Source organism: Archocentrus centrarchus, chromosome 22 (assembly GCF_007364275.1).
Source record: "Archocentrus centrarchus isolate MPI-CPG fArcCen1 chromosome 22, fArcCen1, whole genome shotgun sequence".
NCBI classification, from domain to species: Eukaryota; Metazoa; Chordata; class Actinopteri; order Cichliformes; family Cichlidae; genus Archocentrus; species Archocentrus centrarchus.
Genome location: NC_044367.1, coordinates 14266622 through 14294493, shown reverse-complemented (window position 1 = coordinate 14294493; position 27872 = coordinate 14266622). Strand labels below are relative to the sequence as shown.

General features: G+C 38.1%; 2 protein-coding genes across 2 annotated transcripts in view; one reads left to right on the top strand and one right to left on the bottom strand.

Moving 5' to 3' along the window:
- The window catches only part of fancm (FA complementation group M), a 40872-nt gene that overhangs the window by 3901 nt on the left and 9099 nt on the right, over window positions 1-27872 (top strand). The window contains exons 5-13 of the mRNA XM_030718336.1: window positions 15131-15262; window positions 16505-16637; window positions 16840-16932; window positions 17116-17220; window positions 17680-17852; window positions 18696-18902; window positions 19039-19279; window positions 19423-19571; window positions 20065-20229. Of these exons, the coding sequence (XP_030574196.1) occupies window positions 15131-15262; window positions 16505-16637; window positions 16840-16932; window positions 17116-17220; window positions 17680-17852; window positions 18696-18902; window positions 19039-19279; window positions 19423-19571; window positions 20065-20229 (1398 nt within the window). The remainder of the gene's footprint in view (window positions 1-15130; window positions 15263-16504; window positions 16638-16839; window positions 16933-17115; window positions 17221-17679; window positions 17853-18695; window positions 18903-19038; window positions 19280-19422; window positions 19572-20064; window positions 20230-27872) is intronic.
- soul3 (heme-binding protein soul3) lies at window positions 395-10449 on the bottom strand. The gene is made up of 5 exons (XM_030718338.1): window positions 9861-10449; window positions 3676-3770; window positions 2063-2204; window positions 1764-1947; window positions 395-1631 (listed from the first exon to the last, which is right to left on the bottom strand). Exons 1-5 carry the CDS (start codon window positions 10099-10101, stop codon window positions 1460-1462), a joined length of 834 nt encoding a protein of 277 aa, XP_030574198.1. The 5' UTR covers window positions 10102-10449; the 3' UTR covers window positions 395-1459.

Here is a 27872-nt window from a genome sequence, read left to right as displayed (position 1 = left end):
TCCCGGTAAAACATCCTCACTCTGTGATAATTTGGCTGATTCTTTTCCAGAAACATCCCTACATTGATGTGAAGTACATTAGCAGCTGGCATTCTCAATTATTCTTTGTTAAATTGCATGAGTGGATTTGCTTTTAAAATGTAATGCAGATAAAACATACATAAATCTCTTTATAAATTAAACTTTTGATAGAAGATAAACAATTTTAACTGAGTTACAATTTAGCCTTCTATTTTTATATATATATATATATATATATATATATATATATATATATAAAATTTATTTATTTATTTATTTTTTTTTTGGTGGTTGCATCATCTCTACTCAGCAGCAGTAGTATTTGCAATACATCAGTGAATGATGCCTAACACTGACAAGTAGTGTGTGTATGTTTTTTTTTTTTTTTTTTTTTTTAAAAAAAGCTTGACAACGAGGTACTTAGGTAACTACTCTTGTGTGTGTACAAGATCTGAAACATGAGGAATGCATGTTGCATCATTTCCTTAAGAGAAAAGGATTTATAGAATCTTTAAACACTGTATGATTGTCATTCAGCAATAAAAACCAATGAGTGTTTCAGCATTTGGTTTGTAGAAGTGACGAGTTACCCCCTTGTCCTGCAGATTTACATTCAAGCACAGACATGCATGAACAAGTTATATTCATAGCAGTTTTCTAAATTAATGTCACCGTTTGCATCAAGCTTATTTACGGTTGAAGCCACTAGTTCAGGTCATGATGGATGCTGCAGAATCCTCTCCTAAACTACACTTTCACCAACTGAACACACCCTTGGATTGGGTTAGGTTAGTGGCCCAGGAACTGCCTTGTTGATTATGGTTATCTAATAAATATTGCACTTTTTAGTTTAAAAAAATTATGCAGTGTGACTGTTATCACAGACTTGTAACCTGTAATGAAAGATGTAATCCAGAGGTAAATTAACAGCGGGTGAGTCATTCTGTAACAAGACGTTGTGGCTGTGCAACAAACAAGAAGGGAGCACAATAAGGCGGCGTGTCCACCAGGAGCCTGATTCTGCTACAGATGGGCAGGCTGTCACATGTTTCTGACACCACTTAGTGGGCACTGTGATTAGGAAAGGTTAGCCATCTTTAAGCAGGAGATGAATGCTACGTTTTACCCTAGCATCTGTGTTGTGTTCACAAGACTATGGCAATGGTCAAGTTTGGTTCTTGTGTGTGACACAAGGCTCTAACTAAAATGAATATATAAAAGGAAAATTCACTGAGGTTAAAGGTTGAGCTTTTTATCATTTTTAAAATGAAACCCACTGGTTCTGGAGTGTTGCTAGCGCTGGTGGTCATTTCAGGTAGAGGTGGCGACTTGACAATGGTGTTGCACCTGAGGCTGTAGCTGAGCTAGGGCAGTGTTAAGGGAGTCTTTATGAGGCTTAAGGGTCACAAGGAAAGATGTTGTGTAATCCTGGTCTCCCTCAGTGCCGCTCTAGAAACCAGATCTCATTCTGACGGTTGCTGTGAGCAGGGTTGGTGTAGCCGGCCACAATGAACGAGTCGTTGACACACGCTTCTGGGGAGTCCAGCAGTTCAGCCAAGATGTTTATCTGATTAATGATGGTCACTTCATTAGTGGGACCGCTAAAGGCCCTGGAAGAGGGAGGAAGTGATGCATTAGTATTAAAAAAAAGAAAAAGCACAAATTCTAACCTTAAAGATTACTTACTGTGAACTCCATATTAAGTAAAGGAAATTCATTTAGATTTTTTTTAAGCTACTAACCTTGTATATACAACAGCCGCAGGCCAGATCTCAATGACAATGTCGTTGTCAAGAGGTTGCGGGGGCTGAGTCTGATGCTCAGCGGGAAGGTAGTATGCCACAGTGACATTGTGGGAGATCCCCGAATGGTTCTCATCTGTGCGCACCACTGTTACAATAGGCAGCGTCATGCCCAGATAGTCACCTACATGTAGAAAAATTGCAAAAATATAAATGTCAGGCTGGTTTGATGAGTATCTTAAATCAACTTGAAAGCACCTAATCAAATGTGTCAAACAGTCTCTTGCTTTTGGACTCACCTAAGGAGTTCTGCTGGCAGATGTATTTCATTATCCTCATAAAGCCATAGCAAATGCTCTGTTCATATGTCTCCTCATGCATCGTTATACAAGCCCAGTGGCCCTTTTCATAGTGGCGTTTTTCATACAGGATTTCCCCACACTGAAAAAGAAAAAGCAGAGACAAAACATAAACATCCTAAGAATACTTTGGTAAACCAAGCAAAAGGTTTTGACTACTGGGGACAGGAATTGCATATTTCAAGATACAGAGAACAGTGTTTGGCTATCTGGGCATACTTCAAAAGTGGCATGTCTTATGAGGTGTGTGTGAGTACTTCTCCAATAATTTCTAAACCTTTTGCAGGCTTCCAGCTGACCTCTATAAACTACATAATATTAAAGGCTTTAAATTACAATTCTTTTTTTGCACCTTTTTCTTTTTTCCATGCTGCATTTTTTGACAGGTTACATTTTACAAAGTTGTGCTTAGATTTTGTTCTATTTTAATTGGGTACTTCAGTAAGGCTTCCAACTAAAAATGATATCTTTTATTTATTATAAAACTGATTCATCCTATTCACTTGATATTTTTCAGTTTTCAGTATGCTTACACAGATTCTTAAATACACAGAAAACTTTGCTTAAGCAGGTACCAGAGTCTTAATTCTAACTTAAGCTCATGCGATCTGTAAATCTCAAATCAACTTAAAATGATGGCATTTAATGCCAGTAAAAAATAAGGGTTCAGGCAGGAAATACCATAGGGGAAAAACAGAGTTTTTGGAAGCTCATGGTGTTGTATGAGATTAAAACCAAGCAACATGTCAGGCAGCAAAACAAAACTTTAACGGTTTATTTTCACGTCAAGTTAAGGCTTTTAAATAACTACTTACTTAACATTAATTTTGATCTTAAGTCTATTTTAGAAATTGGACCCCAGATGTTAACACAAGGTTTGAAGCTTGCCATCAATGTCCTGTGGTTTTAAAAGATACTCAAAACTGCTCTAAGAATAGCGTGCCATGATTGCCCTCTGTTTAACCGGAGTCTCCAGCCAAGTTTTAATGAACTAATTAACTCAAGTTAAACCAATTAGCCATCTTTATTTATATGGTCCCAAAGGACTTTAAACAGCTTATTGCATTGGGTGACACGATCGTTTTGACAGAAATAAATATCCAAACTCACAGAAGGACATGTACGTGACTGTAGATTGACAATGATGGATTTATTTTTTTAATGTTCTTTATTGGATATCTGTAGAAATGCCTGATTTACTGGTGGGATTGATTTGTGCAAATGCTGTGTGTACTGTAGTAAAATAAGAAAAAAATCCAAGTCGTTACAGAGGTGGAATGGTCTGCAATGTCAGACTTAAATATGTAAATTTATATTTACTGTCTTTGTTCTTATGTATAGGCTTAAGTTTTTGACTGACCCTTTAAATACTGGGTTATCCTTTGGGGTATGATTACACAGGTCTATTTCTTAGTGCAGATATAGTCTATTCCTTTAAACTAGGTGACCTATTTGGCAGCTGCTCTCTTTTGTAATTCATACAGCACATTGAAATGTATAGGAAGACTGTGATTATATCCATTTCCTTGACAAGTAGTAAAAGTCAGTGATACCTTCTCTTTGCGTCCAAGGAGTGCAAAAGGGACTTGCTCTCTGTGACTGCGCCCTTGGTTGTTGCTGCTTAGTTGTTGAATGGGTTCTGCCATATCTGTCAAACAGACAAACAAGACATGTTACACACGAGAAAACATTTTCATAAGGTGGTTCATAGCGCATCAATGGCAGTTCAACACAGCCAACTGTGCCTGCATACAAGTAATTCAATGTTTTCAGTTAGTCAAAGGAGGCAGTTAGAGGCTTTTTCTTGATGCTATATTTGGCCTTGCATTAAGGAAATGAAAATGTATTCAATATAAACATTTGTATACATATGTAACTCTCTTCCACATAGTACATATTACCTCTACCATTGTGCAGTTCCTCTTGCACATGCAGTCTCTGCCCTCTTATCTATATGAAATGTTCTCAGTTTTAGTAATCTATTGGCTAGCAGTGTTGTTAGTTTGAGGGAGAAAGTGCTGCCAGATGGGAAGAGCATTGTGCCAGGATGCTGAACACAGTAATATTTATTAGAGCTGACGGAAGGGAATATTGACTAAAGCTGCCCAAGGCCAGGTATAGACTGGCATGAACTCTTTCACAACACTTTGCAGTATTTTATGCATTAACTTTGCAAAAAAATATTTTCTAATCATGAGTTAAAATCTATTAGTTTCATTTATTAAACCTGTTACAGATAATCTAATTACAAAAAGAAGAATGTAGTCTGAACCCTACTGATTACAACTACAAAAGGGCTACTCATACTCAAACTTGTCACTATAGCAATGAACCATCAAATACAGGGCACTCAAGGTGAACCCAGTTCAATCACATTTTATCACTCAATATCATGAGGACAACTAGGTCAGAGAGATCTGTGTTATTTAGCCAATCAATTATTTGGTAACAAAGAAAACGGGCTGGTGCGTGTAGCAGACAGACAGAGAGCCTAACCAATATGTAACTCATTTAGTAGGATCTCATGAAATCCAGGTTACACTGTGCAGCTGTTTTTACCTAAGTTTTTATTTATTTGCCACTAAAACTTTTTGAAACTTGAGAAATCCTTGTGATTGTTCTTCACAATGTATTAAAAACTAAAGTGGAAAAGCGCATGAAAAACAAGCCTTGTGCAGCAGCCAAACTCTCTGACCCTGACTGTACAGACAGGTTTATTATTTACAAACATTACTGAGTGCATCTGCATTCAGGGAACAAAACTGCTTTGGTAGCTAGTCACCAGATTGTAATCAACATATACGTCATTCCATAATTCCAATGCATTTTTTTTTTTTTTTGACTGGCACATTCTATGAATCTTACTAACTTGCTTGGCTTTGCTGGTCGTTGAGCCAGTCTACCAAGAGCATAGTGGTAACGCTAGTGCTACTAAGCTAATAAAAGTATAACATTTTTTTAAAAAGGTGACCTTCTACACACACACACACACACACACACACACACACACACACACACACTGAAGCAAACTCATCAGTTTCTATGGTAGCACCTCCAAAGCTTCTCAGTGTTGACAGAACAGTCAACACGTGGTCAACCCAAATGCTTGTTTTTGTATCTGAACTTTCTAATCAATACAGCGCTGTAGTCACGTCCCACTTTCAGTGTGCCTCCTGTTTCAATACCCTCTGCTTCACCCCCCCACCCCGCTTATTTCTTCTGAAAAATCAAAAGGCATCTGCTCATAATTAGACTTTTTCCTACCAAAACGTTCTGCTTAGGACTTTAAATGCAATTTAAAAATTTTATTATATGCAAGTGGGTTGACAGTTTGTTGTTGTGAACATGCCAATGAAATAAGGAAACATTCAACTTTTCCTCCCTTTGTTTTACAATGCATCTACATCTGAATGTCCTGTTTCAGTTAACACTGCTAAATTCAGATTTCTATATTGTGTGCGTCAGCTTTCTGTTCCTTTTCTTTTCTATGTACACAGTTATGCAATATAATCTACAAATTAGATAGGTGTGTAGAAGTGGTGGGAATGGCTTTACACTACAATCACCTGTTTATCGCCTTTAAATACATTAGCTGTCGGCACACTAGAGCGTGACACAGAGCTGGTACAGACAGATAAACCATGTTTCGCCATCATCATACTCGGCAGTTTTAAACCACAGGCTCGTAGTTATAAAGTGTACATACATAACAAATAGCAACTTGTTAACAAATTTTTAACCAATAAAATAGTTTTGATTATGAAGCACCAGGCTGAACTTAAATGATGAGCTGGGTGTTCGGCTGGAAGGTGCATTTTAGTAATTATCGAGGTTTATTGAGTCCTCCAGTGTCATATCAGATAAGCTTGGAAGAATAGACATGCAGATTGTATTATTTGAACTACAAACACTCGTGTTTATTTTATTTGTATTTTTTTGTGATCCTGTCAATATGAAGGGGGATTAGGACATGTCAGCGATCATCTGATATTTACTGCTGTAAAAAACACACTTTACAGTGGGTGGTGAGAGTAAGCTGAAAGCAGCGTGAACATTCGTCTTGTTTACATGCTGGAAACCCTTCATCCAGCCACCACAGATGCTTATATCTGCTCTCATGACCTCATTTTACTCTTCAGTGAGTCATTGTGAGCATCCATTGGAAATGATCATCTTTGTCTCCAATGTGAATATTACAGTCTGTAAAGGACTTTTCATGTAGTGGCAGCAGGGTATACTGCAAGAGTATATGATTTACAAAACAAAAGAAAAATCCACACCAAGAGTACTACACGTATATTTGTGGTCCAGAACCTTCAATGAAACTTGTTATCGATACCAATGATAGGCACTGGCTTATTGGAAAATAAGAAGAGATTAACTGCTGCCATTGGCCAAGGCTTATCCATCATGATGCCTCAGTTTTGATGTCTTTATATCTGGGATCCAGTTTCATAAATCTGGATGACTGAACTCGTGTGCAAAACAGTGTGATAAACTGTTGGAATGGGACTAAATAAAAACTAAATATCAAAGATATCTGATCTGGTGTCGGCATCGAACATTATAATAATCTGGCTACTGGTCAAATTATTATTTTAAACAGCAATACTGTCCTCCATCTCAATTAGAGCAAAGGAGTTTACTGTGGCTTAGGCCTGTCTCCTTAGCTGCAGCACTACGGTGAGGCCACAACCTCAGTACCAGCATAGGCAAGGTAGTTAATCCCCTCTGAGTCAGAAAGCCCCAGTAAGTGATTTTGTCCTCAATTAGTGCCGTGGTCTGAGAACAGGGCAAGGGCAACCAAAGAGATGACAAATCGCAGATGGTTAGAAACAAAATTATATGGTATCCAAAGGTGATAGAGAATTATATGAGTGATTATAAAATTATAAAAAATTCTGGAATAATTCTAATTTTCTGAAGTCCCATCCCACTACATAATATTTAATATAAACAATTTGAAGGACAATTACTTTTTGTGAATAACTACATGTATACACTGAACTAGTCACAAGAGGTCACCTCTAAAGAGTGTTGAGCCTAAAAGATTCCATCTATTCTGACAGGCCTGCATCATACAGAAGCTGAACTAGTAGGAAGCCAGTGATTTGGTTTAGTGCCCCACAGGGCAAAGTTAGATATCTGAAGTGTGTTTTGAAAAACATTTTATTGCTGTGAAGCAGGAATTACAATGTCAAAGTTTACCTTTTCTCACTTGGCTCAGTGTTGAGGTCTCTGTGATTACCAGCGACCTGAAAGGCTCCAGAGTCAAGACTGCTACTTTTATTGTCGTCTCCAGCCAAGAACAACTTACATGGTAAAAATCTAACTTCAAAAAGCTATAAGTGCACAACAGCAGTCAGTAATCAGCAAAATAGAATGCATGGAAAAAAAAAAAAAAAAAAAAAAAAAAAAACTAAATTTGGTTGTGGTTTTTCTTGCATAGAGCAATTTTGAGCACTCCCCAAACATATTTTAGCTAGATCCAAAGGAAAATGATAAAGATTGTAGAGTCCTGGCCAATGTAGTTCTGGCAGTGCCGGCACTGCCAGAACTACATTTTTATTTATTTGCCAAAAAAAGATTTTGAAACTCATGAAATCTGTGATTATTCTTCACTTTGTGCCACTACCAAAACTTTTGGCCGCAACTGCATCAAAATTAGTTTTAACCAGTTTTTGTGCATTTAAGCTTGAGTGCATTTTTGTTTACAAAGTGGTCAAGGAAAAATAGGAAAATGCATGGATTTCTGTCACCTAAAGTACCACAGACTCATTGCCTTTACTGTCTGTGGACCAATTGTGTTAACTTGATCAGTCACCCCACATTCTGAGCCAGGAAAAACCAAGCAATCTACAGTGGTCAGTGGAAAATAATGGAATGTAATAGACTCGAGGACCCGATGGAATCAGTGACTAAAATACCCTCTTTTGCTCATGTGGTTTTGAAATGAACATTGTAAATTGTTACTACTTTAAAGTTAATTACAAAGCAATGTTGCAACTTCAATTTACATGTAGGCTGTAAAAGGAAAATGCAGGGCACTGACCATTTTTAAGAGTACGTGTGTTTACATTTCTTGTGCAGGTCATGCTATGCGGAGCAGTCCAATAGCATGCTTAACTCACACTCAGCAGCTTCGTAGATGCTTAAAACTTAAACCATGAAGATAGTATTTTTGAGCAGCCCTGAGCAACCACATTTTAAAAACCTTGTAAAAAAGATCACACACACATAAAAACACATTTGACATATGGTCTTTCATGGTGGTGAATATAGAGTACACTGCTTAGTTAATCGCTCATCATCCTGCCCATCTAGCGCAGTGAGTAAATGAACAAGGGAGTAAGAGTCCTACACCTACAGTGTTTTGTATAATTTTCAAAGACTGTAGTAAATATAGCTGGTATTCTGTTAGCATAGACATAAGGCATTTCTCTTGATTTCTTAGTTCTGATGTGTATCGGTCAGTTCTTCGGTCTTCTCCCCTTCCTGCAATTCAGAACAAATAACTGGTTTGTTCCATCAGATCTAGGTATGCCAGCTCAATTTTATTTGTGTTGGCAAAGCAGTGCAGACATACCAATGCGTGAGGAGGGGGGGGGGGGGGGGGGGGGGGGGAATGCACCCACTACAGCAGGGATTCAATGCAATACTGTAAATTAAGCTGGGACTTAAAAATGTTTTCTTTCCGTGCACTTTAAGGAAATAGTGGTGACTGTAAACAGTCCATCGTGGGTTAAAGTTGTGATCCGTTAGTCAGCTTTAGTTCATAAGTTCTAGGTCAGACTTTTTACACATGTGATTATTGTGGTTACTGTGAGGTTTGTTTTTTTATTAAAAAAAAAAAAAGTCTCACATGAACTTAAAAATACAGTCAACCATGTTGGTCTGTTTGTTTTTACACTCCTACAGAGTTACTCCTGTATCCAGATATAGTGCTGAATCAAAGGAAATATTTAATAATAATAAAAAAAAAAAAAAACTTGTGTATAATAATTAGCTGAGCAGCTGGTGCATCTAATTTGTCAGATCATGCTTTGTATTCCCTATCAAAACAATGCAGCCCTTCATCTGACATGAACCACACAACAAAAAGGCTATTACAGCATTAGTTATACTTCTTAAGTAATGCCAGTACCATAGTATTACAATGTCTGTAATATTGCACTGCCATATTAAGAATATTTTAGGGTACAAGTGTGCCCGCTGTAATATGCCATAAAATGACACATTGGGCCATGATTTTGTAGGTGCATCTGAGCGACAGCTGAGCCTTACACACCATTTTGTTTGTGAAAAAAATGAAATGGTGTGTAAGTTTAATGCCTATTACTAATAACTCTCATACATTTGCCCCCCCCCCCCCCCCCCCCAATTTTGCTATGCATTTTACGCAGTCATATTTTTAAAATAATTACTCGGTTTTTGTAACGGAAACGCATGTTTGTCTGGAGGTGAGAAATGTCCTTGCTGGAACAGGTTTGTACACATTGGAAACTAGGTCAGTGCACATGAAACCTTTGAAAATTTGAGCACCCATGTTAAAGGTAAACATGTTATTTTGACTTGTTTTTCCCCTTGTACAGCCCCACATCAAAGTTTATAAACCAAAGAAGAAGACTAGGCCCAAAAATAGGAGGCTAAAACCCAAGTTATAGGTCAGCTAACAAAACGCTGGCAGGTCACGTTTGTGTTTTTAACTGTTTCCCCAAACATCATAATTTGTTTTTACCTTGAGAAACTTCGACTTGGTGTCCCCTCGCTACCTCCTGCCAGTAATGTAGCAGTCGGTCTGGATTTTCGTCTTCCTCCATGGTATCTCCTCCTTCGAGGCTCCCGTTGCCAGAGTCTGAGAGCTGGTCCTCCGAGAAAGACTCCAGGTCCTCCAGTGTGATCATCCCGTGTCGGTCGGGGCCAGGGCCGCTGCCGCCGTCGCTACCACCGCCGCTCATCTGACACCCACCTCGGTCCATTTTTTTTTTTTTTCTTCGTAAGATTGGCTAGTACCTAATGTGAAAACTGCCTCAGAGCGATGAGCAAAAGTTTAAAGGCTGAAAATCACCTAACAGTCGTCTGAACTGTTTGTTTCAAGCGCTAGTCTTTTTCGCACCGCGGTGTTCTGTTTTTCCCGATTAGGACAACCTTTCCTTTCTGGTGGAGAAGCCGACACATATAGCCATATTTATATAGCTTACATGACTTACATATGACTTACGCGAGACTTTTCCTGTCGCTGGGAGCTCTTTAAAGCAGCTAAAAACAAAAACAGTAGCCGTCTCCTTAGCTCGTACGGAACAGCGTGACACTTCCCTTGTAGTCGCCGGAGGTCAGCGCTGTGTTTATAGAGATGAGGGCGGGCCGTAAAACCACGTGATCCTGCGGGCTACCACAACCCCCACCTCCTCCCCTCGTACAAACTGAGACCCCCCCCCATCCAGCAATTAACCTAGAAAGGATTTGTTGTTGGTAACATTAACAAAAAAAAGTGCTGTTTGATTGTTAGAATAGGTCTGGAGCAACGATTTTATAGTGGTAGTTTTTATTGCTGTTATTTACTTTGTAATTAACCTTGTAGTCTGTATGTGACGTAGGTATATAATTAGGCCACGTGTTTATTGTTTGCTTGCCAAAAGGCAATTCTAAAATTGTATTTTTGCTTATTTACTTACTTTGTTTTGTAAGTTTTCAGAAAATCCTGAAAAAAAGTCCATCATCTGAAGTCCTCATAAAGCACATGGTGACAGCATGTGGCTTGTTTGTGACTGACCATGTCATCAAGATTTTCAATTACAGTAATTATATTAAAACAGAGCAAAGCAGGAAATCCTCTCATTTGAGAAACTGACGTTTTAACTGACCTTTCAGCAATAGAAAATGTATTCTGGTCCACTGTTCTTTTTATTTTTGAAAAATAGTGTTTTATTGATTTTAAATTAATACTTATTCTCTTATGTCAGTTACATTTTTGGTTTGGTTATATTTTGACTTTTTTTTATGTTCATTGCTTTTCTTTGAAACATACATCTATCTTGGACTATTTGTTTAATGAAAAAATTACTTTTTAGATTGGGAAATAAAGTGCTGGTTGTGTAATTAACTTCCTTTCACTTTGTTTAAACTGTAATAACATTTTTAAAGCATTTTTATGTAACAGTAACAGCTTTAAATTACATTTAAATTGGACATAACTGTTTTCATCTAAATTGATGACTTTGACGACAGGGCTCCCAGCGGTAGAGCAGCAGAAAGAGTTGACTCCAAAACACACTTTTCCCACATAATTGGAGCAATATGTAAAACCTATAAAATAGGGATGCTTTTTAAATAATTTTCTCTTACTTCTTTTGGTAGATTTTTTTAAATAATTATTTTTAATCAGTAGTCTTTCAGTGTGGATGGCAACAACAACAAAACAAATTCCAGGCAGAGGATTATAAGCACACACAAACTTGTGCTCTAGGGGACTGACTAGGCAGGATTTCCTCTGATCTGTGTCACTGCAACAGCCAGCCACCATGCTGCACCCTTCAACAGGCACGTAGAGAGGACATTATATAATCCAGTATAGTCGGTGTGGGAGGGTCTGTGTAAATACACTGGAAGACACACCTACAATATTGTGGGGGGGGGGCTGTGGCCCCTCCAAGGCGGTGTCTTTCCACCTACACAATCACTAGTTTTGTCTTTTCCCTCAAGTGTAGTCATTATAAACCATCACAGCCAGATATGGATTCACAACAGCGGCCTTGCAGCTGCAGCGCTCTCATCAGCTGTCACATGTTTAACCATGCTGGAGCGTGTACTCTCCATTTAGAAGCTGGTTCTTTTTTCCTTAGACTTACTCAAGAGTGTCAGTGATTCTAAAGCAAGCTTCACTATGCACACAAAAATACTCACACAGACACAGTAACCTTGATACATATCCACACACACCATGAAGACCTCAGTGTTTACATGACGAACTGAGAGTTCAGTTTAGGTTATGTTATTAATAGCTGCCTATAGAGAAACTTTTTCACTGATTCCTCACATCACTTAGCTCCATGCTCCTCAGCCAGTCAGCTGCTGGCCCCTGCAGAGCATGCTCAGTGAGGCTGTCAATTACATTGTTGCCATTGGCCTAAGCTCTCTTTTACTAACAATGGATAAATCCAAGTGTAATATCTACACCATCTTCATATTTCTATCCTTTGGAAAACATTTTTTTCCTCTCCAGATATCACTTGCCTGGTGGTGTGCCAAAAATGCATTTGAAAACACATTTTAAGATTGCAATCTTACTTTACAAACCTAACTAAAAAAATTCATATCAACGACTTAACCTTTGCCAAGTAATTCTTTCAGCAAAGTGAATCAGTGGATACCTTCAGAAACAAACTGGTCCTGACACTAATCATAAACTGAGGGCAGTATCAACATTGACTTCTACACAAGAGCAATGCACCACATGATACAAAAATATCTGAGAGGTGGGAATCAGAGTGTCGTTAACAAGCAAATGTTACTTTTAGATTAACCACTTTTCTTTCAGCACATTCTGTTTCACCCCACATTCCAGCAAGCCTAAAACAGTGACCTCACTAATCTGGTTCTGTGTAATCTCATAATCTGGACCGCTGCGTACATGTTTCCACACTGAGCTCCACCTGTCAGCCAAGCTGGTTACAGCTTACAGTCTTTTCTCGAAGTGTATAAAACAATAAGTAATTTTCTTGTAAGTAAGAAATAGACAAACATAAGGATTAAAAACTAGGGAACGTAGGTACAGTAAGAAATGGAGACACAGCTTTGTTCCTCTTCACTGTCTTTAGACTGGCAGACTTCAAACACTCAAGGATGCATGTTGATTGTCATAGCACCTTCTATTAGATATTAACATTCTGCCATATAGCATAAAATATTACCCACATTAATTGGTTATTGTTCACTCAGTTTGGCTTTTTGGGTTAATTAAATTAAGCTAAGGTATGTGACTCTAAGTTGTCCTGTAAAGGAAATGAGCAGTGTGATTTGCTGTCTCTCTACAAATGAGAGTTTTCTCCTAAAGCATTACCATATGCTCATGTCCACCTTGATTCTTAGAAAAATCAGATAATAACACTGGGAATATGAACAAGCTTTGTCAGCTTTGATCCTGTTGTACTTTGATACTGTTTTGAATAAAATGTTGTAAGTAGTTATTGATTGAAAGTCAGTGGAATGTCATATTTGAATAGGAATGCTGTCCACACCAAATTTAAGGGCAATCAATAAGTTGTTCAGTCACCGGATGGATGGATGGGTGGATGGATGGGTGGGTGGATGGATGGATGGATGGATGGATGGAGCGAGTAAGAAAATATCACAATTATGCTTCTAGTGAGGCTAAAAAGTTCTGAGAAAAACATCTGATCCTGTAGTTTATTACATTAAACCTGTAGTGTCTGAAGTCGTCATGGCTTGTGTTCATTCTGCTCATGATTTTGCAGGTGATATACTAATGTATCACAGTAAAGAAAAAGGGCTGTAAAACTGTTTTAGCCACACAATATTTGTTCATTTTAAACGAGCATAGATCTGCCACCAGCTTCATTCTTGTCATGTTGTAGGCTGAGGTGCTTCTTAATCTTTATTCCACAACAGTAGACCCAGAATTGTGCGATTAAATCTCCATTCAATCTATTTTTTTCTATTTTTAAACATGATTCCGTTATGATCATCTAACTGAGATGGTTCATTGAGTTTAAAAGAACAACTTTCTGTGTGGCATTAAACATTTTGTGACTGCATATATATTTAACAAACAACAAGATACAATTGAAAGGCATTTAAAGATGGCAGCCAAGTAGGAAGCTTGTTTCTAGAATGACTGTTTTTAAACTGTTTAAAAAAATACTCTAATTCCTATTAAAATAACATTTTCTTCTGTTCCACAGACATAAAATCTTTTAGTACCTTTTTTAAATGGTAAACACGACATTTCACCTGACCGTTCACTATATATAATATATGTATAGCATGTTTTCAATAGTTTGTGAAAAGTTTTTTGACCAGAGTTTAGCTGGTTCCTCAAGTTCTCAAATTAATATCCTTTGGTGACTGCTCTTGATCTGATGTGCCTCCTCACTCTCATAAAAGAATGCTGATATAGCTGTTGATGTTTTCTGAAAGGTCAGTTGCATTAGAGGTTGTTATTTAACTCTTTGCTTTTGTCTTCATAAGCTTTGTGACGTACACTCACTCCGCAGAAACAGGCTGTGGTTTAGGAGAATGGGACAAGCCCTCAGCTCGGTTTACTCTTCAAGAGGAAATCTTCATTTCTAGTTTTCTTTTTCTAGTCCTTGTTTCTGAATATTTGCCATTTGCTGTTAAAGTTGTGATGTCAAGCTATGTGTCGAGACTTAAAAGATGTCATGAAACTAGCATGTGTCAGAGTGAGTATAGGAAATTTAAAATGGTCATATTGAATCTATCAGTGTTAACCACGTTTTACCTTACAATACATTTTATTTAGTTTGTTAATTTTAATGCTTCAATGTCCCCAAAACAAGAAAAATTGCTTGCCATGTGTTTTATAATTTAATTTTTCTGCACTAGTTGATTCTACCGGGTAACCTACTTTTTTTTTTTCCAGAGCAATTTTGTTCCATTCACTTTACAGAGTTGCTTTTCCACCCAGCTGAAATTGAAAATGTAATGAGCCAGTCTTCCATTATCTGTGGTCATGAGGATGAATAGATGCTGGTAAAATTATCTTTTGGACAAACTGCTTCAATCTGTTTTCCCATTATAAGGAAACAAGGACAGGGGAGATGAGAGACTTCAATGCAGTTTAGTGTTAAGAAGTCTGTGTCAGGCTGTTTATCAGTAGAATAAACGTGTATGTACTGTACCTGGACGTATCTTCCAGCTTTGTGTCAGTAGGATGCAATTAGTCAGTACTGTACATTACCCCACCCCCCGAACAGAGGAAGTGGCCTACAATCAATGACCTATATATATGTTTGCCTCCGTTTGTACCAGGTGCTGGAGAAATTCATGTCTCGTCTGGTCCAGAACCGGGTGATGGGCCACAAGGACCTGCGGACTCTTACCAAGTACCAGCTCATTCTCGCCAGGGATCAGTTCAGAAAGAATCCACCGCCACACGTCAAGGCATGAACTCTGAATCCCTGTGTCCTACTGTGTATAGTATGCCACTTTACATGATATGCTTAGAACATATGGAGCCTTGAAACTCAAAACATGTAGTTAGCAAATAAATGGCATAACAGTTGTTATGAATATTATTTAATAATTAAGTAAGTGTAATCTCTAATCACAAGAGTAAGGAAAAGGAGTAACTTGTAGTGATTACCAAGAATTATCTCCCTTGTCTTTAATGAGCTTTATGATTACTTTCTGCTTATGTTTATCTGTCTGGCCTGTAGCTTTGGCAGCTGTTTCCAGTTACACTTCCTGCTTAGTACCAAAACAGGCAGACCGCCACAGTACCAAACAAAATTAAGCACTTAGCAGATGCTAAGAGACAGATATTTCCCTCAGGAGCTGGTAAAAATCAAGAACAGATTTCAAAAGAGACTGAACACTCAGCTTTCATTTACAAAGTGAGCATAAACACGACCCCAGATGAATTGAATGTTGCCCTGTTGCATATGTAAATCAGCGATTGTATGCCAAAAAGTTCAGCATATTAACTCCAAGTTACCTTTATTTAAACTAACAATGTAATTTCTAAGAGGTGGTTTTATTGTTGTTGAGAGTGGTGGTGAGCTGGAAGCTAGAGGTTTGTTTCAGTGGATTCAGAAATCCTGACCATAGCTGAGGTTGGAGGTAGCTGGTTGGAGGAGCTCTGGATTCAGGGGTTAACATTAGATTGGATCTATGTCCTCTTGGAATGGTTCTGTGAAAGGATTGGTCTCTTGCTGATCCTTTCTAGCATCAGCCCAGGAACAAGGAGAATGGCAAAGTGAGCCCCTCTGGAATTAGCAAGGGTTAGGAACAAAGTGAAGTAATGGCAGATGTTCCAGTAGCTGTAAAGCCATCTGTCTGAATTGTTAAATTTATATCATATCTTTCTGGGGTTTTTTTCTTCTTCATGTACTCAAAGTGTTTACATTAGTCATTACAGTTAAATACTAATTTAGAACTATGCTAAATACTTTAAATAACAATGAGCAATTATTAATCAATTAATGAACTATTTTAAAATCTGTTCTTACTGGAACAGTTGATATAGTCATCAAAATCACCAACTGCAGTTATAGCAGGTGTGCAGGGTTTTATTTTTTGTGCTATTTTGCTTTTAAATAGCTAAATATTACATTTATTTTCTGCCACTGTCTCTCTGGTCTCACATTGGTCTCATGAACTCACATGGCCTCTTTCACTCAGCAGGGTCCACAGCAGGGAATGCTGGAGGGCGACTTTGCCCTTTGCATCAGCCTGTACCATGGCTACGAGCTGCTGATGCAGATGGGCCTCCGATCACTCTTCTTTTACATCCAGGGAATCATGGACGGATCCAGAGGTCAGCCACGTCACCTCTAGGTTTTGCAGTGCATTTCTTGGCTCTTTATCCAAATCTTATGCTGAGCAGCACCCTTTCAAATGCTAGATTATCCACTGGTGGCTCCTGGGTCCTTACAGCACAGTTGGTAATGTTGGATGTCTGTATGATTTTTGGAACCACATTTTTGACAGCAGGACTCTCCATGCTTTGTTTGTCTCAGAGATGTCCAGGGCCAAGAATGAACTGCAGAGGACTTCCACCTTCATGGACTTCTACAAAGAGATGGAAGCTATGTTTATGAAGCCATCTGCTGGTATTTAAACTTTGATTCATTCCACATATCTCACATTTCTGAGCCTGTAGTCATATGAAGTATTTTCATAACCTAATTTACCTTGCTCAGCTATATTTTCTCTTATTACAAAAATATCTAAATTTGAAAGCTGCTTCAAGATTCAGAAAAGAATCTACTGCCTCTATTTCACTATATTTCTAGGTCCAGATGAGCCATTCATTTACAGTCATCCCAAACTGGAGAAACTGGAGGAGGTTGTGCTGCAGCATTTCAGACTGTGGGCTGAGAACTCAACAGACAATAAGGGTGATCTAATCAATATAATATTGCTATGCTGTGACTCATGCATAGGTTAAAGCAGCAATGTGATATTCTCTTCTAGCTTATTTTTCTTACAAACTACATCAAAGAGAAAGCATTTAATATAATGTTTTGGTTGATTATCTTTATTGTTATGTTTAAAGCTTGGGATGTGATGTTTATTAAATTCCTGGTAAATATAAAGCACCTCAGTAGTGTCCATACAGTGGTTATATCTATTTACAAGGGGCACTGAAAGAACAGTTGGTACAGTATAATTTGAGCTATTCACTGGGATCTAAAAACCAAAATAATTTTTCAAGAAGACCACAGAACAAATCATTCCTCTGTTTGAAATAAACTGTCATAATTGGCATTAATGTACAGACGGACTTCAGTTTAGAATTACCGAAGGAGTTTTTATTCAGTCTGTGTCTCTGCTGTTTTGTTGATGTCCACCTTCAGGTCCTCAGGGGGTAAGTACACGAGTGATGATATTTTCATCATTTCGGGAGAGCGTACAGGAGATCGCAGCCATGTTGAACCACCACGCCCCGCTGATCAGGGTCATGACATTTATGGGTCAAGCTTCAGCTGGGAAGGGGGTCAAAGGCTTCACCCAAAAGGAGCAACTGGAGGTAGACACTTTTTTTTTTTTTTTTTTTTTTTGCTTTTTTAGCAAAAACCTTTTTACAATAACACTAGTGTTTTGATATTCTGTGCATAGACAACTTACAAGGAAGTTAATATCAAACACACTATAATTTTGCCTAAGACTGAAACTCAGGTTGAGCGGTTTGGAGACAAAGTTAGAGAAGCATGGTTGAGATGGGTTGGACATGTGCAGAGGAGGGATAGTGGATATATTGGGCAAAGGGTATTGAATATGGAGCTGCCAGACAGGAGGAAAAGAGGAAGACCACAGGGATGATTCATGGATGTAGTGAAGGAGGGCATGAAGAGGCCTGTTGTGACAGAAGAGGATGCTAGGGATAAGGTTAGATGGTGGCAGATGATGTGCTGTGACGAATCCTAAAGGCAGCAGCTGAAAGAAGAAAAGGACTCAACTGAGAGAGGACAAAGAAGCCGTGTATAGAAGTCAGTGTATACCCTTGTACTGATTTCACTGCTGGGTTCTTAGCAGTATGATTCTTCTCTGCTGACAGCTTGCTCCATTTCCTATAAGCAAATAATACAGGAATGGAACTAACATGCAAATGCACAGTCCATCCCATTGGCTGGTCTGATCATATACTATAAATAGACCTGACCTTAATCCGTAAAAAGCCATAAAAAAGGGACATTTAATTTGCAACATGCAAACAATGATCTCAGTTTTCCAGTTGCATGTAGCTAGCACAGATGTGTTTTACTTTTGCTATGTATCCATGTGGTTGCACAGAAGAGTTTAGGATGATAACATAAGCTTGAAAGATCGAATTCCTTTATATTTTGTGTAACTTTTTTCTTTTTTCTTGTAGGTGGTGCACAAGTTCAGACAGGGGGGCTTCAACACGCTGGTGTCAACCTGTGTGGGGGAAGAGGGGCTGGATATTGGCGAGGTAGACCTCATTGTTTGTTTTGATGCACAGAAGAATCCCATTCGCTTGGTGCAGCGAATGGGGCGAACCGGACGCAAGCGTCAGGGACGCATCGTTGTCATCCTGGCTCAGGGACGGGAAGAGAGGGTGGGTGTTGTATAGAAACATGTTTCTATGTAACCAGATGTGTCTCACATTTCTCTAGTCAAAATGAGAGCTGATAAATCAAGCGTGGTTCCACAAACCTGCCATTACCAAAATTTCAGCCTTTTTCTTTCTCCAGACCTACAATCAGAGCCAGAGCAACAAGCGCAGTGTGTACAAGTCCATCACTAGCAACAAGAGTGGGTTCCACATGTACCCCAACAGTCCCCGCATGCTTCCCGAGGGGCTGAACCCCAAACTCCATAAGATGCATATTACCTGTGGGCAGTTTGACCACCAGGAGAACAGCAGGCGGTCTGTCAGGGGTCGACGGTCCCACTCTGAGCGACGGGCCTCACTTATCCACCCTCAAAACCTGAGTAATTCAAGAGTTTTTTTTTTTTTATTTTTTAATATTCTGTAAGGTTTCCCTTTTTGTGTGGTTTTCTGATATTGAGTGTGTGTGTGTGTGTGTGTGTGTGTGTGTGTGTGTGTGTGTGTGTGTGTATCTATCTCTTGGTAGTTCAACAAGGCAGTTCAACATCCAGTTGGTTTCTGAGCAGTACAGAATATTCCCTATGGGAGTCAACCATGAAGCTGGAGGACACTGAGGCTCATCCAACCCTGAAGCCGTCACACTTCCTGTCCATACCCAGTGACCCACTGCCTCAGGTTTCTTTAGTATTTTTCGTTTTGTTTCTGTGACTCTCCTGCAGGTCTGAAAAGGATATAAAACTGCTTGTGAGCTCATTTCAGAGGTACCCTATGTTTCCATGTGGTTGCACAGAAGAGTTTAGGATGATAATATGCCATGAGCCAAATATGCAGTATATGCTACCTTTTTGTGACAGCAGTGTTGAAAAGAAGTACTTCTTTGTGACCCTTCGTGTAACAAGAAAAGCTGAGACCACAATTAAAACAAAGAAAAGAAAGTAAGATATTTTGAATGGATCTCTGAGGATTTTGAGACTGTGACAGTTCTGTGTCAGTTCCACATTTTGACTATGTGTAACAAGTACAGCTGTGCATGATTTCAGGTGGAAAAACTCTCACACATTGCTGGAAGTTATGAGTGGGAAAAAACTGTATGAATCATATATTCCTTTTTTTTTTACTATTCAGACTTAAACCTTATTTTTGTATGATTTAATTTCATGTTCCAAAGGAGGATTTTTCCAAAGGCAAACAACCATTCAGAGAGCTGTCTTTGTGGGAATGGAGACACTGGCAATACAGAGCACTTCCTTCCCATGTTGTTGATCATTCCCTCCGCTGCAACCACTTTATTAAGGTGATGGAGCTCATTGACCGCATGAGAGAGGAAAATGAGGTGAGAGAAGGAATGACTAGTTAATCATCATCATTTTGTTGTGTATAAATAATGTGGCATTAAGTTGTAGCAAATGTAATACTTTTATTTGTTATAAGCTTTAGTCTGAATCCATTAGCAGCTTAATAATAAGGCAGAAGACAACCTAATCACTAGGTTAAAGCATACACTATTAATTCAGAGGTTTTTGGCGAAAGGAAACTGATTTTATTAAATGGTCTTAGACATCTTGCGTAAATCTTGCTTAGTTTCATAAAAGGAAGACAGTAGTGACCATTTACCCACGGGAAAACCAAACTTCATAAACTTACTAGGCTGAAAGGAGTCAGCTGAGTTGCATGTGAATACACAATTGTGGTTTGTGTTGAGTTACTAAATTAATCGTTTTGACCTGGAAGGCAAATTCCTTGCATAATAAACAGTTTCCATGGCGTAATTGTGGCGTTAGTAAAAAGATAAATATTTGATTTATATTCGGCTGGGTCTTTCCAGGCTATTTCTCCTTTTATTTTCTTTCTGTTTGCTATAAAAAAAAAAAAAAAACAGATTGAATGAACAGATTCTCTTTTAAAAATAACACATCAAATACTATATTAATTAGTCTCTCTGTGCACTTGAAGCCAAATTTGTTATCAGTGGGTTTTTATTGTTTTTAAACAGAAGTTAGCTTTTTTTCTCCCCTCTCTGTAGTAAACAAAGCTGCTCAATAGGAAATTGAAAGCTTTACAGCTTCACAATTCGTCTGTCTTTGCGGTTTGGTGACCCAGCAGCAGCTTCGTTCATGGTTTTAGCTGCTAATTGAGAGCAACCAAATCGGTACCGCTATCATCATTTGGAGCTGCTCTCACAACAACTGTTGCCTCATTGGATTTACAGGTCATTTCAAGTAGGGAAGATGGAATCGACTCAAGTATTGTTTTGGTGTGATTTAATAATCAGTGCATGAGAAAGGTTATTTGATCACATAGTTTTTCAAGTACTGTCTTCCTGACCTTGTTTTTGTTCGGCCAGTATCTCCCCATTACGCAACTTATTGCCAGATATCTATCATAGACTGTTACAGGCCTCCTTGTCTCACCATCTGTCCTTTCACAAGAGTGATCCATTGATAAGACCCAGTTTGTTCAAATCCTTGAAACTGGGTCAGAGATTATGGTAAAACTGACTATTGGCTAAACTAACAAGTGGGCGCTTGGTACCATTTTTTTCCCCCCACTGTAGGTCTTAACCATACTCATAAAGTAGTAATTGATTCCACCTGTGAAAACAAAACAGGATTACAGGCCAAGATGGCAGCTTATATGTCACATGCTTCCGTAGATGAATTCAGGTCATGAGCCAGCCAGTGAACAATAAGTATTTGGAAGTTGGCACAGTTTTCATAATTTAGCTTTTGTACATGCTACAGTAGATTTGAAGTGAGGTGATCAAGTTGTGATTGCAGTCTAGATTTTCAGCTTTAACCAGTTTAACAAAAGTATTGCATTAACTGTATAAGGAGAGTCTTTTTTTTTTTTTTTATACATTTCCTCCATTTTCATAGCCTGAAAAGCAACTGGACAAACTCGTACACAACCCCAATTCCCAAAAAGTTGGGATGCTGTGTAAAATGTAAATAAAAACAGAACGCAATGATTTGTAAATCTCATCTCATGTATTTTATTTACAGTAGATCATAGAAAAAAAATAGCAAACGTTCAAATTTACAATGTTAAAAAAAAAAAATGGTCATTTTGAATTTAATGGAAGCTAAAAAAAAGTTGGAAGCAGGACATGTTTACCATTGTGTAGCATGTGTGATGTTCCACATGTTTTCAGTTGGTGAGAAGTCTGGACTGCAGGCAGGCCAGTTCAGCACCTGGGCTCTTCTATGATAGAGACATGCTAGCATTGTCTTGCTGGAATATGCAAGGCGCTCCCTGAAAAAGGGAAAAGACATGGGATGGATGGGAGCATATGTTGCTGTAAAGCCTGTACTTTCAGCATTGATGGTGTCTTTCCAGATGTGCAAATTGCCACTTCCACTTGCATTGGGTTGGAATTGGGGTTGTATTTAAGGGGTTTATTTTTAATTAACAGTGACTTGCTGAAGTACAAAATCCAAATGAAAACTTAGCCGAATGTTAAGTTTCCACGCTTGAGATGATTTCCCAGGTCGTTGCTGGAGCCGCCGTCAGTTGTTGCTTGTTTGTCGGTCTTTCTGCCCACACTTATCTTCAGTAGGCGAAAACCATCTTCATTTGAGCCAAGGAAAAATTATGAAAATGATTTGCTCTTATGGAAGTGTAGTTACTGCATTGGCCAAATAATCATACATTTATAATCTATACAGTAACACATAAATCTGTATCAACTGTTTTCCTTGACCAGCTGGAGCCATCATCACCTAAACTTATATGTAGAGCAAATACTCATTAAATATATTTTTATAACATTTTTAAACTGGAACGAATCACAGAGGACGGTCCTTTAGAGCAATAATTTGCTACCCTAAATAAAACATGTAGATATTTTCATGTTATATGTACATAATCTTTGTGGTGTTTACATGCAACAGATGTTTTCATTTAGTTTTGTAGTTGGATGGAAACAACCAGCATTATATACGCAACAAATACCTAGAAAAAGTTAATATAAAATTCCCGAAAGGTTCTGGCTTTACACCAAAGACTGATCTGTCACCAAATTCAATTACAATCTGTCTTCAGCGTCTCCATCTTCAGCGACTGAGAACAAAACCTCTTTCAAATCTGTAATTAGTTTTGAATTTATTTATTTCCAGAAAGAGCAAATCTGTTTTTGAGTTTTATTCTACACAACCAGTAAACATACTACAGCAGTCCGAATGTGTTTAAGCTCACGAAGCATGTTTGTTTACCCCAGCAGTGTCTTCTTGTTTTCCTTTCATTTGTAAAATCCACAATACTCCTGAAGACTTTCATGTAGAGCTTTTTTGGAAGCTGTGTTCACCTTTCAGGCGTTAACTGATAAGCAGACTCTCCCTCAGCCAGCGTTCTGCACTCACGTCCTTTCCACTCACTGTCGGGGATAAATGTGAGCCATGGATTACTTGCTTGGCCTGAATTTGAAGAGTCCTTTTGACCCTTTGCTTTTTCTCTGTCTCTCTTGACATCATAGTTGGAACCAAAAGAAGTACGTAAATGAAAGGCTAAACATTATTTCTGTGATAATTCTCCTCCACTAAATATCCTCGTGACAGAAATCATGTGCTTATTTGAGACACAAAAAAAAAGCCCTCTAAAAATAAATAAAAAATGTCTGTTTTTCATCCCACTGTGTGTGTCTCTTTTCAATGACGATACCCAAGCAGCAGGCCTCTTCTCCTGATATTACATAACATTTCAGAGAACTGTTCGGAGAACTGTTACATAAGGCCAGAAGGCTGGAAGTAGGTCAGGCTGTGATGACCTAGATGTATAGTGGACTGGACTGAGGAGAGATTTGTTTATCCAAAAAATAGATCCAGAAAAGATTAAAAAAAAAAAAGACAAATTAAACACTGTTTGAAGAGAATTAAAATTGTAAACAAGAAGCACGCCAACAGTGTAGCTCACTCTCTGGGCAGTATTTAATTTTAAGGGAATAGTATTGTATTTTGTATATAATCATTTTATTTTCTTTGTTCTTTTTAAACAAACTATTAGAAATTGTAATGCGGTAAAAACAAGTGCAAAGTTCAGGCTGTTGTTTGCCCTGTTGAAACTCATTTGAATATTCTTGATGTAATTTTGAGTGTAATTAGTTTTTATTGTTTTTTATTTATGTGGATTTATTATTTATTTATCTTTCTCAAAGGTCAAATGTGACTTGATTTTTGAATGCAGACTATAAGGTGACATTTTTCGAATCTCCATATAGCAGTATCATTTCCTATACGTTGCCAATACAAACAATGGCACGGAGAAATGTTTTAAATAGCTCTATATTATTATCTCTTTGACCTTCAGATGAAGGAGAGGTCAGAGGTCAAATGTGACATGGTATTTTAAATATTTATACGGTAGTTTCTATATGTTGTCAATACACACCACACTTGTAAGAATGATAGTTTCTTGGTTAAAAGGCTTTTTGTAAATTTTCGACTAATAAATCACTAAGTTGACCTTGAAGATTTTGGTGGGTGTAAGCTAGATTGCTAACATGACCCCACTCTACAACCCTACAAAATTTTATTAGAATTTATTCAAAAATTTTCAAAGCTATCGTGTTAACGGATAGGATGACGCGCACGCAAATGCTACCAAAAACATAACCTCATTGGTGGAGGTAGAAAGGTATCTAAATCTATATCCAAGATTAGACATAAAGATGACAGATGTTTAAGCTGATGTCAGCGACATGTATCGAAACATTTTTACAAGTGCAACAAATGAATGGAAAATTTGTGCCATGGAAAAACACCTGGTGGAACAGTCTTGAAGAAATAAAGATGCAGATGATTCACCACTCGTGAAAGACTGCCTTGGCAAAAAGTTGGACAATTTAAGAATAATGTTTCTCAGTTTAAGAGTTTGGCAGCGTAGTCATCTATTCCTTAAAAGATTCAGTATGGTGCAGAAAGGCTGTTGCCTTCTTTGGGCCTGAGCTCATTTAAGATGGGCTGAGGGAAAGATGGAAGATGGAAAATTGTTCTGTGGTCAGTTTGGGCAGTATGACGCGTGAGGAAAGGCACCATCCAGCTTGTAATCATACATGTAGACACTGCTCAAAAAATTTAAAGGAACACTTTGAAAGCACATCAGATCTCAGTGGGGGAAAAAAATTATGTTGGATATCTATACTGATATGGATGGGGTAATGTGTTAGGAATGAAAGGATGCCACATCGTTTGATGGAAATGAAAATTATCAGCCTACAGAGGGCTGAATTCAAAGACACCACAAAAATCAAAGGGAAAAACGATGCAGCAGGCTAGTCCATTTTTCCGAAATTTCATTGCAGCAACTCAAAATGCTTCTCAGTAGTTTGTATGGCATCCACATGCTTGTATGCATGCCTGACAACATCGGGGCATGCTCCCAATGAGACGACAGATGGTGTCCTGGAGGATTTCCTCCCAGATCTGGACCCATCAGTGGGCATCACTGAGCTCCTGGACAATCTGAGGTGCAACCTGGTGGTGTCGGATGGACCGAAACATAATTCTTACTTCACTCAGATTAGACGTAAATAGAGTCTCTGTGGTGAACCGACCTTCATGCAGTTCACAGCTTTAAACCGTTCAAAACATTTAGGGCATTATGTTCCAAAAAATACAACAGAGGAGGCCCCCAACAGTTCAGCAGCTGAAATCCTATCCTTCCTCAAGGATGAGTAGAAAAATGACACCAACTGGTCTCCTCAGTTCCCCAACCTTTAAAAATGTAGTGTTGTAACAGACACATAAGGAGAGAAATTTTGGTTATAATTTGTTAATATTTATTATACAATATTTCATATTTTTTTGTAGAACTTTTCACCCCATGTGAGCTATGATAGGCTTCAGTCCCTTCAGTGACTTTAAGTTGGATGAGCAATAAAAAAAAAAATGGGTGGATGGATTTTTCTTTAATATAAACAAATCCACTAGCTCTGGGATTTATTATAATACTATTATGTTGGGAAAAACAAACTGTATTGCTTTGCATTTTTGCAGTGTGCCACATTTCATTCTCCCTGCGTGTGATCATGTTGAAGCTTGCCTTTTTGGCATGTCTCGTATTAGTGGCTGATGCCACATTTAGCTTTAAATCTCATTCTTTCCCTCTGTCTTTGGATCATTCTTTTTCTCTTAAAGGTATTATTTTTTAGTTGTGATGTCAGGGCCAAATAAGTTAAAATATATCTTGTAAATCAGCGTCCAACAATGTCAGAACAAACACACTTGGAGATTTCTTACCCTGAGCTTGTTTAGAAACAGATTCGTGCAGACATTGAATACCGATGATGTGTTCTTTGTGTATGCTCATGAGCATCAAATTCATATTATTGTAGTGCAATGAAATAATCAGCTGAAAGGAGTTTCCACTTTACTGCTCCCCTCATCATGCAGTCTGAAACGATACGAATCATCTGACCCTTCTAGCCTCTGCAGTGCTCTCTCTGTTCTCATCATCAAGGTTATTTCTGACTGCAACATCTCTACATGTGGAGACTTAATCTGATCATTAATTAATTGTATGCCAGGGGCTGAGCTTGAAGCTCTATCCATTACTTTTCAGCAAAAGAGTATCCAAAAATGGTATCAAAGATGATTAGAAAATGCATCTTTTTTCTACAAGGGAGGAATATGTTGATAGATTTCCAACTTTGAATGCCTGCAGGCCACTATTGCTTTTTTTTTTTTTTTTTTTTTTTTTTAAAAAGAAGCTTGTTGTGTTGAATAAATTACACATAAAGGGTGTTTATTGTTCATTGAAATAATAGCCAATAAAAAAAATGGTAGTTTTTTCCCTCAAACTAATTCACAGATGAGGCCCTCGGATTCCAGAAAATACTTCTTAGATTAGACACACATTTATTGGTTTTTGCATGACCACTGTAAGCTAGGGCTTGTCTTGGCAAATACCATGAGCATTCCTGAATCCGAATGATCAAACCAAAAAAAAAAAAAAAAGAGTTTATCTCAAAAATCTGCTGAAGTTTAAACCAGGCAAAGCGGATCTAAGTGACTTTGAACATGGCATAGCTGTTGGTGCCAGACGGGCTGGTCTGAGTATTTCAGAAAATGCTGATCTACTGCGATTTTTCCCACACAGCCATCTCTAGGGCTTCTCACATGGTGAAAATACCTTGTTGATGCCAGACGTCAGAGGAGAATGGCCAGACAGCTTTGAGCTGATAGGAAGGCAAGCTACAGTTCACATGGGCTCACCAAACGTGGACAGTAGAAGACAGAAAAAACATCGCCTGGCCTGATGAGTTTCAATTTCTGCTGCTACATTCAGGTGGAAAGATCGAAATGTGGTATAAACAACTTGAAAGCACACATCAAATCAAACAGAGCACATTTAGGATGTGGTGAAATGGGAGATTTGCAGACATCATTGATGTGCAGACAACAAATCTGCAGCAGCTGTGTGATGCCATCGTGTCAAAATGGACCACAATCTCTGAGGAATGGTATAATAATATTGAACATTATGGGCAAGATTTAAGAAGTTCCAAATAGGTATGATAACACATTATAAAGCAATACAGACTCACAATATTATGGACTTCCTATTCTTAATAAACATAAGCACCAAACCCTCCCTGTGCTGGTTGTGTTTACAGATTTATCTAAAACTACATTTAATGGAGTTAGTTTTTAAGCTCACAGTGTTGTTTCAGTTAGTATTCCTTTTTTTTTTTCTTTTAAGTAATTTTTTTAAGTTTAAAAAAATGTTTTTGTATCACAGTAGTTTGTTTTTAGCTTGTTCTTGTAAATTATGATCACCTTTCTTGACTGTCAGTTGTCTAAAGATTTTTTCTTTTTTTTATGGGGGAAGCCTCACCTTTGGAAAGTATTTCTCTAAATGAGAGCTGTGTAGTGCTGAAATGATAATTACACTGTGTGACGCCAGCAACCAGCTCAATGTTTGCTCACGAGTGAGTTTGTTTTGTTAAAGGATTAAAGGAGGAACTCTAAGGTGTGAAGAAAT